This window comes from Bos indicus x Bos taurus, chromosome 17 (genome assembly GCF_003369695.1).
Source record: "Bos indicus x Bos taurus breed Angus x Brahman F1 hybrid chromosome 17, Bos_hybrid_MaternalHap_v2.0, whole genome shotgun sequence".
Taxonomy (NCBI): domain Eukaryota; kingdom Metazoa; phylum Chordata; class Mammalia; order Artiodactyla; family Bovidae; genus Bos; species Bos indicus x Bos taurus.
Window position 1 is genome coordinate 43,739,812 of NC_040092.1, and position 15,507 is coordinate 43,755,318.

Below are 15,507 nucleotides of genomic sequence, written 5' to 3' on the forward strand. Positions count from 1 at the left end.
GCGACTGAACTGAACTGACTGACTGACACATTTTTTAACACTTTCCCCAACACCTTGAAATGACAGTAGGAAAAAAACATACCACTAATATAAACCTGCTTTCTAATAGAATTTCTATTTCTAATAGAATTCTAATAGAATTTCTATTCTAAATCTGCTTTCTATGATCTATTTTTACTTTTGCTGCCTGGATGGACAATAAATGTTCATGCTCTTAGTAACTGAGAGCTGGGTTTAAATTGAAGCCATTTATGTTTTTTAAAACACACAAAAAGATGTTTATTGGCTTATTATAAAGGATACAACTCCAGCAGAGCCAGATGGAATAGAGATACACAACAAGGTACAGGATGGTAGGGGGTGTGCAGAACTTCCAAGCCCTCTCCAAGTATGCCATGCTCCCAGCACCCTGAAGTGTTCATCAAAAGCTCCTCTGAGAGGCTCCTCAAGCCACTTTTGATTTACATACTAAAGTTCAGGTTCTTTCAAAGAGCTTTGTAAAGTTAAAAAAAAAAAATTATATACGGGAATTCCTTTACTACCACAGTTACGGTATACACGGACAATTTCCCCTCCCCTCCAGAAAAGACTAAAATGCTTTTCAGAAAGTTATATGTAAATGTCTTCAATTATTTCTAGGTTATTTATGTTATTATAGTAAAAAAAAAAAAAAAAAAAACCTTAATGTAGAATGAACATATGAATAAATGCTCTTTGGATACCCTAAAGCTTTCTCAACTTGAGGTTCAAGGAGAGAATTAACCCGAATGCTCTAAAGTACCCAATGTATGTAATGAACTGTCTGCTTTCATATACATCTAGAATGAAACTACCTATTACCATATTTGAGGCAACTGATAAAATAGTTAAGTAGTTACTAGAACAATTTCTTTTACTCTCAGGCTATCTGTATCTTGCTACACTCAAGAAATATTATAAGGAACACCTATCTTGTGATATTTTAAAGAAATGTACTTTAAAAATGGTCACAGCTGGAATGGCTTCTAGTAAGTTATTAAATATGACTACTTTCAAACTGAAAAAAGAATGAATAAGAAGCCTCAATTTTATTGATTCAAAAAACAAAGAAAACTCAACAGCAGCTAAACTCATGGCTCGTGGGGGAAAACTACAAACATTCTGTCCTCATTACTTCTGCTCAATGCTGCACACTTCCGAAATCTCTTAAACTTGCTTTCTCAAATGGTACACAAGTACAAGACCGACTTTATAAATACTGGCACTGGAAAAACTACCTTGGATTTATTAATTTTGTATCATATCACTCCTGGGCAAGCCTCCCAAGGCTCTGTGACTTCTGCTCTATTTAAAACATTTTTAAATTACTGAATTTTACAAATTTTGAACTGAATATCCTTCCTTGCCTCGATCTCCACTTTCTCTGGAGAAGCCACGGTTCTGATATCTTAGGTGGAAGTATTTAATTCTGCCTCTGTCTCTCTCACATACATCATGTATTAAAAACTGATCTATAAATCTACATAGTTTTATCACTCTTCCTGCCTAGTTAACTCCCCATTTCTACTTGACAAGCTTGACAAGCCTTATTCCAAGGTCCTTCATGATAACCTGCTCTCTACCTAATTCTATGAGACTGTGTTATACTACTGTTCCCTTCTCTTTGTTTCTGTCACAATGCATTCTCATTCCTGGATCTTCTTACATGCTCCCTTTGACTAGAATAATCTTTCCCCTCCTGCTTATCTTAGTTATTTCTACTCAACTTTTAGAACTTAGCTAACTTATTGCTCCCACAGGGAAATTCTCTTACTATCTATCTAGAAAAAGCTCTCATAGTGTCCTATGCTTTTCCTAAAGAGCATTTACTAGTTTGCAAAGATACAATTAAAGTTTGCCTACCTCCATGCAAATAAGTTGTTAAGGATGGGGACCATGTCTTTTTCGTTTACTATTACATCTTTAGTGCCTGAATCATAATAAAGGTATCAAAATTCAGTCTTTGAATGAACCCCAGATCCTTCAGTTGACACAGTTCCGACTTAAACTGGACAGGTCTGCAATGATGCAGGATGGATAAGGGCCAAGACAACTCTGTCTTCAAAACAAAAGTCTTACTAATGATTCAATTCAGAATGCAGGGTCGGAAAAACAGATTTATGGTCTCCTTCCCCTCTTCCTTTGTGTCCTTCCTTTGCACAAAACTATTCACTCATGTAGACAGGATTGCTAAAAACTAACCATCTCCTAATTTTATATTTTTATGAGGAGTATTTAGACCACAAAGATATGTAGATCCTTTGCAGAAAGAAGGAAGGAGTTAGGAAAAGAGGAAACTGGGTAGTGGCTTTAAGATCAAATGAAAACTTCATAAAATAAGTTGTTATGGTTCTCAACCAACTGCCCTCTGAATAACCAACTGTTTTGATCTTTCTGGCTCCTAAAGATCCCACACTTTTTCATGGGGGAGAAAAGCAGCAAAGTGTAGTACTAGATTCTTATGTTGTCAAAGAAGGAATCAGCTACAAAGCAATTTATCTGACAGCCCTCCTCCATAAAATAGAATTACAGCTATCTAGTCCCTTATTTTGGAGAAGGAAATGGCAACCCACTCCAGTGTTCTTGCCTGGAGAATCCCAGGGACGGCAGAGCCTGGTGGGCTGCCATCTGTGCGGTCGCACAGAGTCGGACACGACTGAAGTGACTTAGCAGCAGTAGCAGTCCCTTATTTTGGAGAAGGCAATGGCACCCCACTGCAGTACTCTTGCCTGGAAAATCCCATGGACAGAGGAGCCTGGTAGGCTGTAGTCCATAGGGTCGCTAAGAGTCGGACACGACTGAGCGACTTCACTTTGACTTTTCACTTTCATGCACTGGAGAAGGAAATGGCAACCCACTCCAGTATTCTTGCCTAGACAATCCCAGGGATGGGGGAGCCTGGCGGGCTGCCGTCTATGGGGTCGCACAGAGTCGGACACGACTGAAGTGACTTAGCAGCAGTCCCTTATTCACCAATGATTCTTTTCTTAAGCTACATGCAGACTTGGCATAAAGGGAGCATTTCTGGTAGGAAAACTTTCTTTTTGTTTTTCCAAGAAACATCAGTTATTATTCTGAATTAAAGATAGACTAAATGCAGTATCAAGTAGGGGAAATTCATGTATTCCCTTCTCTCCCATTATAAGAACCCAATCCCCAAAACACAAGTATACTGTAAAATTATGCAAAATATAAAAAAATTAAAAAGGCAAATATATAGTCTCTGTAATCTACAACTCAGAGAGATAACTACCTCTAACTTTTACATCATTGTTATTTATGAATTTTAAAATTGAGATTAGTGGATACAGGATTACAATATATATAAATACATATAAATATTTTTAAAAATATTTAAAAATATTTTTAAAATATATTTTTATTTTTAGTTTTCATTTTAAAAAATACTTAGGACATAACAATACAAACACATTATAAATTATTTGGAAACGTGATTTTTAATGATGACTCAATACAGCACTTTATAAATGTACCATAATTTAACTATTTCTAGATAGGTTGTTTTTAATTTATTACAAATAATGTTGCAATGAACTTCCTTAAATTATAAGACACTGTAATTATTCTATTATGACTAAATTTTATAGACTCTCAATGTGTACCATTTTACAACTGCAGCTGCACATTCACTCAAACTGACAACTTTGCAGTTAATTAATACAGAGTTTAAACTTTTAAAAAACTTGTTTATTAGCAATTTGTTTTTCTTAGTTTGTGAATTCTGCTCACGTCTCATACATGTTTCCCTATTGGGTTACAATTTTTTCATATTTTTTAAAGCTCCTTGTATGATCTTTGTCTTCTGTCATATTTATTAAAACTATTTCATCCAGTTATTTCTCTTTAAAATATTTTTAAAGTTGTTTTAAATATTTAAAAACAGTATACTAACGCATATATACGGAATTTAGAAAGATGGTAACAATAACCCTGTGTACAAGACAGCAAAAGAGACACTGATGTATAGAACAGTCTTATGGACTCTGTTGGAGAGGGAGAGGGTGGGAAGATTTGGGAGAATGGCATTGAAACATGTATAATATCATGTATGAAACGAGTTGCCATTCCAGGTTTGATGCACGATACTGGTTGCTTGGGGCTGGTGCACTGGGATGACCCAGAGGGATGGTATGGGGAGGGAGGAAGGTTCAGGATGGGGAACACATGTATACCTGTGGCAGATTCATTTCGATATTTGGCAAAACTAATACAATTTTGTAAAGTTTAAAAACAAAATAAAATTAAAAAAAACAAAAACAAAAACCTTATATATAAATCTATCAATATATTTATTTATTTGCAATTCTCCCATTTTTCAGTTTTGCTGACAAAGTTCTTTCCCATCTATCAGTTAAATATTCAACTTCATTTCCTACTAATGCTGTATATGGTCACTAATAGTTTTTAGTTATTAATTCATATGAAATTTATAATATGACATTTAAAAATAAGAAAATTTAAGATTTTTTCAAAGTACACTGTCATTTTTAAATTATGGAAATGTTTCAATATAGAAACTTTCAAGCATATACACAATAGAAAAACTTTACAATGAATCCCTATATGCTTATTGCCTAGTTTCCATAATCATTAAATTCATAGCCACTCCTGCTTGATCTACAATTCTACTTACCTTCTTCTGCCAAGATTTACCTCTCTCTAGCTTACAATGACATATTGAACATGAATTTTAAGGGTACAACTCAATTTTTATACATATAGTGACATATAAGCATCACCACCCAGATTTAGCTACCTCAGAAACTGGCTCTCTTATGTGCCCTTCTAATCAGTATTCATCCACCGAAAATGCAACCACTATTCTGATCCCATCCTTATAGGTAATTATGCCTGTTCTTCATTTGCATATAATGAAATTAATATACTGTAAGTTTTTTAATGTCTGGCTTCTTTTTCCAATATTATGTCTGTGAGACTCATCTGCCATTGCTTATAGATGCAGTTCATTCTTTTCATCTATTCCATATATGAACATACCATAATTTATGTCATCGCACATCGATGGACATTTGAATTATTTCCAGTGTTTTGATAAGATTAAAATTTCTATGAATATTCTTGTACACATATTTTGATGAACACAAGCACTGATACCAGCTGGGTATGTAGCTAGCATTTTTATTATTTGGCATAGTATGTGTGTCCAACTTAAAAAGATACTACCAAATGGTGGCTGTACCAATTTATATAACAAAAATAACCTACGAAGGTGCTGGATTTTTTACAACTTTGTCCACACTTGATACTGTCAGGTTTTAAAATTTTAGTCATTCTGGTATGCATGCTATAGTACCTCATTATAGTTTTAATTATATTTCCACAGTAAATAATGAAGTTGAACTTTTTTTCATGTATTCTCTTTTATAGACTAATTCTTTTGTTCATTTTTGGAAATGGGGTGTCTGTTTTTTTCTTTTGATTAACTTTTTTTCTTACTATTTCATTATTTACTGGTAAAAGTTTTTATATTCTAGATATGAGTCTTTTTTTTTTTTGGTTGTATGTATTATAAATACTTTCTTCTACTTTTTACTCTCTTAATGGTGTCCCTTTTGATGAGTTAAAAATCTTAATTTTAAAGAAATCCAATTCATCTACCTTTTCATTATGATTAGCTCTCTTTTTGTTCTGTTTAGGAAATTCTTTCTTAGCCAAGATCATGAAGTTTCTCCTTGAAGCTCCATCATTTTATATTTCACATTTAGGTCTATAAGGCAGCTCAAATTAATTTAAATAAATGGTGTGATATAAGGATCAAGGTTTATTTTAAAAATATGGACCGAGCTGAAGTCACAATATTTATTGTAAAGATAATTATTTCCCTTCTGAACTTTTGTGATGCCTTTGTTATAATGAGGTGATTATGAAAACTGGGTTTGTCCCTGGATTCTGTTTGTTCTATTGATCAGGTTGATTATTCTGTTGATTACACACTGTCTTAATCAGTATAGCTTTATATCAAGTCTTGATACCTGGTAGTGTGATTTTTCCCCTTTGTTTTTCAAAGATTCCTCACAGATTAAAGCAAAAAAGCACAAGCTTCTTTGTATGATATGTAAGAGTCTCTTTTTCAGTTTACTTTTATAAATAGCCACAGTGTTTGACATTTGCAATAGGAGGCATTCAATAAAATACGCTGATATGAATTAGGTTGGGATGTGGCTTCGAGTCCTCACAGTAGTGAAAGACCAAGTGAAACACTAATGCTACCGCCCCGTGTCCTTACTATGAAAATGGAAGACACAGACCTTTCTCATAAAAAGTAAACGCCACTTTTAAGGACTCCCCCTTCGCACCCCAGACACAAATACAATCAATTGATACAGTTCTAAATAATTTTTAAAATTTTTAAATAGTATTCAAACTGCATATATATTTAATATAAATAGCTATGTTTTATATATAAATGAAACATAATAAGGTCAACTAAAATAAAAAAAAAGAGTTAATGCCACTTTTACAAAAGTCACACAGAATGGGGAAAGGCAGGCAACATACTGATGGTGATACCTGTGCTTGAAACTCCCTCAAACAGGTTATCACGTCCCTACTGCCAAATCATATAAGCATTAGAGAAAGAAGCAGGTGGGGAGGAGAGAGAAAAGGGAATTTTTTTCCAGAGGACACTTTTGTCCCTTGCCTTTTCCCTGGAGTGGAATTTTTAGACTACCTATGAGTACTTCTCAGAGCATACTGATGTACCATTATCTGCAGAGCCAGTTTTAAGAGCTCTATTTTTGAGTGGCTATTAGGTGGTTCAGATGGTAAAGAATCTGCCTTCAATGCGGGAGACGGTTTGATTCCTGCATTGGGAAGCTCCCCTGGAGGAGGGCATGGCAACCTACTTCAGTAGTCTTGCCTGGAGAATCCCCATGGACAGAGAAGCCTGGCAGGTCCATGGGGTTGCAAAGAGTCGGACATGACGGAGCAACTGAGTACAGCACATTTTAGAGGGGAAAGAGGACAGCAGTCCGTAAAGTTATCTATAGTTTTGCTAGCACCGCTTAAATTGCTTTGGCAGGAATATCAGTGCATTTCATGGTTGGAAAAGCATTTTTTTGTGTGTGGATAGCAAAAGCAATCATTTTCAAGTATGCTTGCCAAGTTCTACAATACAGAAAAGACTGGTTAATGCTCTGCATTATGATTTAGTGCTATCTGATGAGAAGGCAAAAACTAAAAAAAAGGTCTTAAAAATGTTTTAATAGGTCTCTGTAAATATTCTCTATATTTTGAATTTCACAGGTACACATTTAATTCTAATTAGATTTGAATATACCTTTAATTTGGCTTTTTTTTGAACCTCGAGAGCAATCTTTCTCAAATCTTCAGTCTGTTTCTGTAACTGTTCATTTTCCTGCTGAAGTTTCAACCTTTGTTCACTGACAAATCCACAGTTCTCTCTCTCAGACTCCAATATATTTTGAAGTTTCTGAATCATTTCTTGGCAACGTGATATCTCTTCCGAGGAACTGATTAAAAAAACAAAACAAAAAGAACCTTTAAACTTAATGATCTGGAATAGACGTCAAGAAGTCTGTCCATATTTTATACTGCAGACTTGTTTTCTTTGTTCTGAGTCATTTATCTTCACTGTAGACTTAAACTGTGTGGTTTTACAATGTATGTTACACCAACCAAATATACTCCATTTAGCAATCTTAACTAATAACAGAAAACTGAATTGCTATCACTCACTAAGGAAGTCAACGTGAAACCTCTTTCCAAGTATTACTAACACTGAGAATCAAGGACTTCAGGAGGACAAACGAAAGCTAATGATGAGGAAGGTGGACAGGTAATAAACAAAACTCCTTTAATCATCAATCAACTCTGTAGAAGACATTTAGTGACTATACTAAATTATGAATTATCATAAGACAATTCAAATTAAAAAAAAAACTGCTAGTTGTATAAACTTATTTTATCACAGTTTAAACAGGTTATATTTCTTGAACTTTCTCAACAATGGATTACTGAGGGACAAGACCTCCAAACATGTATATTGTTTCAACATACTGCTAATTTTTATTCCTATCTTTTAAAATTTCCATCTTTTCAATCCCAGGTAATCAAGTACTATGAACATTCCCTAGTCATTGGGTGTCATAGGAAATATATAAGATCCTTTACTGCCGTAATACTTGTAGCTCCTTTTTTCCTGTCTCAAACTTGGCTAATAAAGTTCCTAATAAAATGATGGATCTAGATAATGATCCTCAAATGATGCTCAAGTCAGAAAGATGCTAAGATCAAAAATAACAACACATTATGTGCCTCCAAACGGGAGTCCAAATTGCTACCATTTATAAACAATTCTTGCAAAAAAGTCAAAGCTGAATCAGATCAGGCCTCTTGATCTAATTTTTTAAAAAATGCATGGGGCAGGAAACAAGGTAAATGAAATGATATAATGCATGTGGGTAGAGAAGACTCTACAACACAAACAACCCAGGTTTTCAACAAATTATTTGTAAGAAAATAAAAGAGAAAGGAGGTGATTCCTAGAGAATATATATCTCCATTCCCATACACACACACCTTTTCTTTATCTTTTCTTCTGTCAACAGGCACTTAGGTTATCCCAATACCTTGGCTATCGTCAATAATACTGATTGCAATGAATATGGGAATGCAGATATCTCTTTGAGACAATCATTTTGTTGTCTTTGGATCTATACTCTGAAATAGGATTGCTGGATCATACGGTAGTTCTACTTTTAATTTTTTGAGGCACCTCCATACTGTTTTCCATTGTGGTTGCACTAATTTACATTCCCACTAACAGCAATCCTGAAAGATGATGCTGTGAAAGTGCTGCACTCAATATGCCAGCACATTTGGAAAACTCAGCAGCGGCTACAGGACTGGAAAAGGTCAGTTTTCATTCCAATCTCAAAGAAAGGCAATGCCAAAGAATGCTCAAACTACTGCACAATTGCACTCATCTCACATGCTGGTAAAGTAATGCTCAAAATTCTCCAAGCCAGGCTTCAGCAATAGGTGAACCACGAACTTCCTGATGTTCAAGCTGGTTTGAGAAAAGGCAGAGGAACCAGAGATCAAATTGCCAACATCCACTGGATCATGGAAAAAGCAAGAGAGTTCCAGAAAAACATCTATTTCTGCTTTATTGACTATGCCAAAGCCTTTGACTGTGTGGATCACAATAAACTGGAAAATTCTGAAAGAGATAGGAATACCAGACCACTTGACCTGCCTCTTGAGAAATCTGTATGCAGGTCAGGAAGCAACAGTTAGAACTGGACATGGAACAACAGACTGGTTCCAAATCAGAAAAGGAGTAAGTCAAGGCTGTATATTGTCATCCTGCTTATTTAACTTCTATGCAGAGTACATCATGAGAAACACTGGACTGGAAGAAACACAAGCTGGAATCAAGATTGCTGGGAGAAATATCAATAACCTCAGATATGCAGATGACACCACCCTTATGGCAGAAAGTGAAGAGGAACTAAAAAGCCTCTTGATGAAAGTGAAAGAGGAGAGTGAAAAAGTTGGCTTAAAGCTCAACATTCAGAAAACGAAGATCATGGCATCCGGTCCCATCACTTCATGGGAAATAGATGGGGAAACAGTGGAAACAGTGTCAGACTTTATTTTTTTGGGCTCCAAAATCACTGCAGATGGTGATTGCAGCCATGAAATTAAAAGACGCTTACTCCTTGGAAGGAAAGTTATGACCAACCTAGATAGCATATTCAAAAGCAGCGACATTACTTAGGCAGCAAAGGTTCATCTAGTCAAGGTTACGGTTTTTCCTGTGGTCATGTATGGATGTGAGAGTTGGTCTGTGAAGAAGGCTGAGCGCCGAAAAATTGATGCTTTTGAACTGTAGTGTTGGAGAAGACTCTTGAGAGTCCCTTGGACTGCAAGGAGATCCAACCAGTCCATTCTGAAGGAGATCAGCCCTGGGATTTCTTTGGAAGGAATGATGCTAAAGCTGAAACTCCAGTACTCTGGCCACGTCATGCGAAGAGTTGACTCATTGGAAAAGACTCTGATGCTGGGAGGGATTGGGGGCAGGAGGAGAAGGGGACGACAGAGGATGAGATGGCTGGATGGCATCACTGACTCGATGGACGTGAGTCTGAGTGAACTCCGGGAGTTGGTGATGGACAGGGAGGCCTGGCGTGCTGTGATTCATGGGGTCGCAAAGAGTCGGACACGACTGAGCGACTGAACTGAACTGAACAGGATAGAAGGGTTCCCTATTCTCCACATTCTTGTCAACACTTGGTATCTTTTGTCTTTTAGACAATAGGCATCCTAACAGGTATGAGGTGATACCTCACTGTGGGTTAAATTTGCATTCCCCTGATGATAAGTGCCTTTTGATATACCTATTGCTTAGCTCTGTCATCTTCTGAGAAAAATCTGATGAGATCCTTTGCCCAATTTTTTTTTCTTTTGCCATTGAGTTGTTCAAGTTTATTATATATTTTGAAAATTAACTCCTTATCAGGTATATTATTTGCAAACATTTTTTCCTATGCCATAGTGTCTCTGTACTCTGTTGACTATTTTATTTGCTGTGTAGGAAGGTCTCAGTTTGATGTAACTTCATTTGAATAGTTTTGCTTGTTACCTGTACTTGTGGGGTCATAGCCAAAAAAAAAAAAATCACTGCCAAGACCAATGTCAAGAAGCTTTTCCCGTTTGTTTCCTTCTAGCAGTTTCACAATTTCAGAATGTACATTTAAGCCTTTAATACATTATGAGCTGATTTTTGTATATGGTGTGTGGTAAGGGTCCAGTTTTTCTTCCACATCTAAATGTCCAGTTTTTCTAGCACCGTTTATTGAAGAGATTATACTTTCCCTGTGTGTGTTCTTGACAGCCTTGTCAAACATCAGCTGACCACAAACGTATGCATTTATTTCCGTACTCTCCACTCTGTGCCGTAACTATATACTGTTTTATACCAGCATTGTACTGTTTTGATTACGAAAACTTCATAATGTATTTTGAAATTAGGACGCATGATGCATCCAGTTTTTGTTGCTGTCCTTGTTCCAGAATGGTTTGGCTATTTCAGGTCTTTAGAAGTTCAATGTGATTTTAGGAGTTTTCTCTACTTCTGTGAAAACACCATTGGAATTTGATACGGATTTTATTGACTCCATAGATGGCTTTGTGTAGTTTGGATGTTTTAACATTATTATTTCATTCAATTTATAAAAACACCTTTATATTTATTTGTGACTGTTAAATTATTTCCTCAGTGTTTTTCAGTTTACAGATTTTTCATTTCCTTGGTTATAAATTCATTCTAAGTAATTTATTCTTTTTGGCGCTACTGTAAATAGAATTGTTAATTTTTTTCCATATAGTTTGCTGCTGGTTCAGTTGCATCTAATGCAACTGAGTGTGGAATGCTGGTTCTGTATCCTGAAGCTTTATTGAATTTGTGTATTTGTTCTAATGGCTTTGACGCTGAGTCTCCAGTTTTCAAAATATGAGATCATTATCACCTATAAACAAAGACAATTTTACTTCTCTTCAAATTTAGATGTTTTATTACTTTTTTTCTTATCTAATTTCTCTAAGACATACAGTACTATGGTGAATACAACTGGCAGGACTGGGCACTCCTATGTTTTTCATGATTATTAAAGTTTTTAGGTTTTCACCACTGGGTATGATGTTAGTTGTGTGCTTGTTATAAATGGCCTTTACTATGTAGAGGTACATTCTGTCTACATCTAATCTGTCGAGAGTTTTTAATCATCAATGATACTATATTTTGTGAAATGCTTTCTTTTTATCTATTGAAATGATCATATGAATTTCATACCTTATTCTTTAATGTAGTTTTTGTCACATTTATTGATCTGTATATGTCAAAACATCCTTGCATCCCAGGTATTAATCCCACTATGATCCTTTTAATACACTCTTAAATTTGGTTTGTATTTATTTTTTAGGAGTTTTGCATTTATGTTTATCAAGGATATTAGCTTATTATTTGCTTATAGTATGTTTGTCTTGCTTTGGTATCAGAGTAATGATGGCCTTGTAAAATGAGTTTGGAAATGTTTTCTCTTCTTCAATTTTATGAAAGAGTTCGACATTAAATCTTCTTTAAATGTTTGGAAGAATTCATCAGTGAAGCCATTTGGTTCTGAACTTTTAAAAAATCCAAGGAGGTTTTTGATTATTGATTTAGTCTCCTTAATAGTAACTGGTCTGTTCAGATTTTCAATTTTTTATAAGGTTGCATATTTGTAAGAATTTATCAATTTTTTCATGTTTGTCCAACTTGTTAACGTATCTTTGTTCACTGTAGTCTCCTATAGTCCTTTGTATTTGTGTGGTATCAGTGGTAATGTCTCTTTTATTTCTGATTTTTATTTATTGAGTCTTCTCTCTTTTCTTAGGCTTCCCTGGTAGCAGAGCTGGTAAAGAATCCACCTATGATGCAGGAGACCTCGGTTCGACTCCTGGATCGGGAAGATACTGTGGTGAAGTGACAGGCTACTCACTCTAGTATTCTTGGGCTTCCTGGGTAGCTCAGTAGGTAAAAAAAATCCTCCTGCAATGCAGGAGACCTGGGTTTGATCCCTGGGTTGGGAAGATCCCCTGGAGGAGGGCATGGCAACCCACTCCAGTATTCTTGCCTGGAGAATCCCCATGGACAAAGGAGCTGAGTGGGCTATAGTTCATGGGGTCACAAAGAGTCAGACACGACTGAGCTACTAGGCACAGCACAGCTCTCTATTCGATTTGTTTCTGCTCTAATCTTTGTCATTTCCCTAACTTTGGGCTTAGTTTTTCCTTCTTTTCTAGTTTCTTTAGGTGTCGAGTTGGGTTGTTTATTTAGATGTTTTTCATAATGTACACATTTATCACTGTAAACTTTCCTCTAAGAACTGGTTTTACTGCATCCCATACATTTTGTATATTTTGTTTCTATCTTTGGTTGTCTTAAGATATTTTCTTTTTCCATTTTGACTTCTTCTTTGACCCACAGGTTGCTCAGGAGTGTGTTATTTAATTTCCACCTGTTCTGTTAATTTTTCAGTTTTCCTCCTGTTATTGCATTTCAGTTTCATATCACTGGTTGAAAAAGATACCCAATATAATTTTAGTTTTCTTAAATTGGCTAAGATTTATTTTTGTGGCCTATCATATGACCTATTCTGGAGAATGTTTTGTGTATACTTGAGAAGAACGTGCACTGTGTTGCCATTGTATAGAAAGTTATTAGGTCTATTTGGTCTTTAGCATTGCTCAAATGTGCTGTTTTCTTATTGATTTTCTGTCTGGATGATCTACCTATTAGTGAAGGTAAGGTACTGAAGTTCCTTAGTATTATTGCTTGCTTTCTATTTCTCCCTTCAGTTCTTTTAAGATTTGCTTTACTATACCTAGGTGCTTTGATTTTGAGTGCATATAGTTTTACGACTTTTCTTTTGACAAATTAACTCCTTTATCATTATAAAATGACTGTCTTGGTTCTTGTGACAATTTTTGACTTAAATTCTATTTTGCCTTATATAAGGCATCTCTGCTGTCTTTTGGGTACCACTTGCATGGGCTATCTTTCACCACCTATTACCTTTTAGTTTGTGTGTTTCTTCATATTTAAAATCAGTCCCAGGTAGGCAGAATACAGTTGGAACTTGATTTTTAATCCACTGAGCCTATGTCTTTTGACTGGGGAATCAATCCACTTACATTAAAAGTCATTACTAGTAGATAAGGGCATAACAGTATTGCCACTTGTCAACTCTTTTCTATTTTGTGGTTCCTTGGTTCCTTCACTCCTATTTGTTGTCTTCCTGTTGATTTTTGTACTCTGCTTTCATTCCTTTATCTTTTGTATACTTAGTACACACTTTTTCTTTGTTGATTAGCATGAGGCTTATAGGAAACAGTTTATATTAAGCTGGTAATAATTTGCCTTCAATCACATAAAAATCTCTATAATTTCACTTCTCTCCTATTTTTTACTATTGGTGTATAATTTATATCTTTTTATATAATATATCCATTGACACATTATTGTACCTATTGCTATTTAAAAATGTTTATCTTGTAACTTCTATACTAGAGTTAAAAATTATTTATGTACCACCATTACAGTGTTAGCGTATTCTGAATTTGACTATATATTTACCTTTACCACTAAAAGTTTATACTTGCATACGTTTTTATGTTGCTAATTAGTGTCCTTCCATCAACTTGAAAAATTCCCTTCATCATTTCTTGCATAATAAGTCTAGTGGTAATGAACTCCCTTTTGATTTCTGCTTGTCTGGGAAAGTTTTTATCTCTACTTTGTTTCTGATGGACAGATTTGCGGGATATAGTATTTTTGGTTCACAGTTGTTTTTCAGCACTTTGAATATACCGTGCCACACACTCTCTCTTGGCCTGCAAGATTTCTTCTGAGAAATCCATTGATAGATTTATGCAGGGATTTGGGGAGTCCCATCATGGATGGAGAAGCCTGGTAGGCTGCAGTCCATGGGATCACACAGAGTTGGACACGACTGAAGCGACTTAGCAGTAGCAGCAGCATGCATGTGATGAGTCTCTTTTCTCTTACTATTTTCAAATTCTCTTTTTTTTTTGACTTCTGACATTTTGATTACAATGTGTCAAGTGAAGTTCTTGATGTTCATCCTAATTTGTGCTTCTTTGGGCATCATGGATCTGGATGTTCATTACTCTCCCAAGATTTGGGAAGTTTTCTGTTATTTCTTTAAATAAACTTTCTACCCTTTCTCATCTTTGCTCCTTCTAGAATTTTCATAATGTGAATACTGATTCACTTCAAGGTGTCCCATAAATCATGTAGGTTTTCTTCACTCTTTTTCATTCTTTTTTGTTTTGTTCCTCTAACTGAATTGATTTCAAGTGACCAATCTTTGAGTTAGCCGATTTTTCTTCTACATGATCAAGTCTGCTGATAAAGTGCTTTATTGAATTTCATTGTATTCTTTAACTCCAGGGTTTGTTTGGTTCTCTTTTTATGGTTTCACTTAGTTAAAATTTTCATTTTGTCCATGTGTTGTTTTTTTCCTGATTTCATTTAGTTAACCATCTGTATTCACCAAGCTACCTTAAGACAATTATTTTAAATTTTTTGTCAAGAAGTTCATGGATCCCCATTTGTTTGGGGTTGATTACTAGAGTCTTATTAGTTGCTTTGGTGGTGTCATGTTTGCTTGGCTCTTTGTTGCCATCTGTGCATTTGAAGGAGCAGACTCCTCTTCCAGTCTTTAGACTGGTTTTGGCAGCTGAAGTCCTTTTCTTGCCTTGTCCCAGAACTGATGGGACTGACTCTGGGTTCTCAGCTAAGTGGAACTGAGACCATGTCACGTGGTTGTTGCCAGGTCCATGGCTGGCAGAGCTGTAACCAGGGGTGCAGTCAGACGTTATACCTACTAGGATTCTCAGGGTGCTCCTATCATGTCA

At 35.5% G+C, this 15,507-nt stretch overlaps 1 protein-coding gene across 1 annotated transcript in view; it reads right to left on the reverse strand.

The window, feature by feature from the left end:
• Positions 1–15,507, reverse strand: part of SCLT1 (sodium channel and clathrin linker 1) — a 226,177-nt gene that overhangs the window by 60,532 nt on the left and 150,138 nt on the right. The window contains exon 17 of the mRNA XM_027567331.1: positions 7,340–7,532. Within this exon, the coding sequence (XP_027423132.1) occupies positions 7,340–7,532 (193 nt within the window). The remainder of the gene's footprint in view (positions 1–7,339; positions 7,533–15,507) is intronic.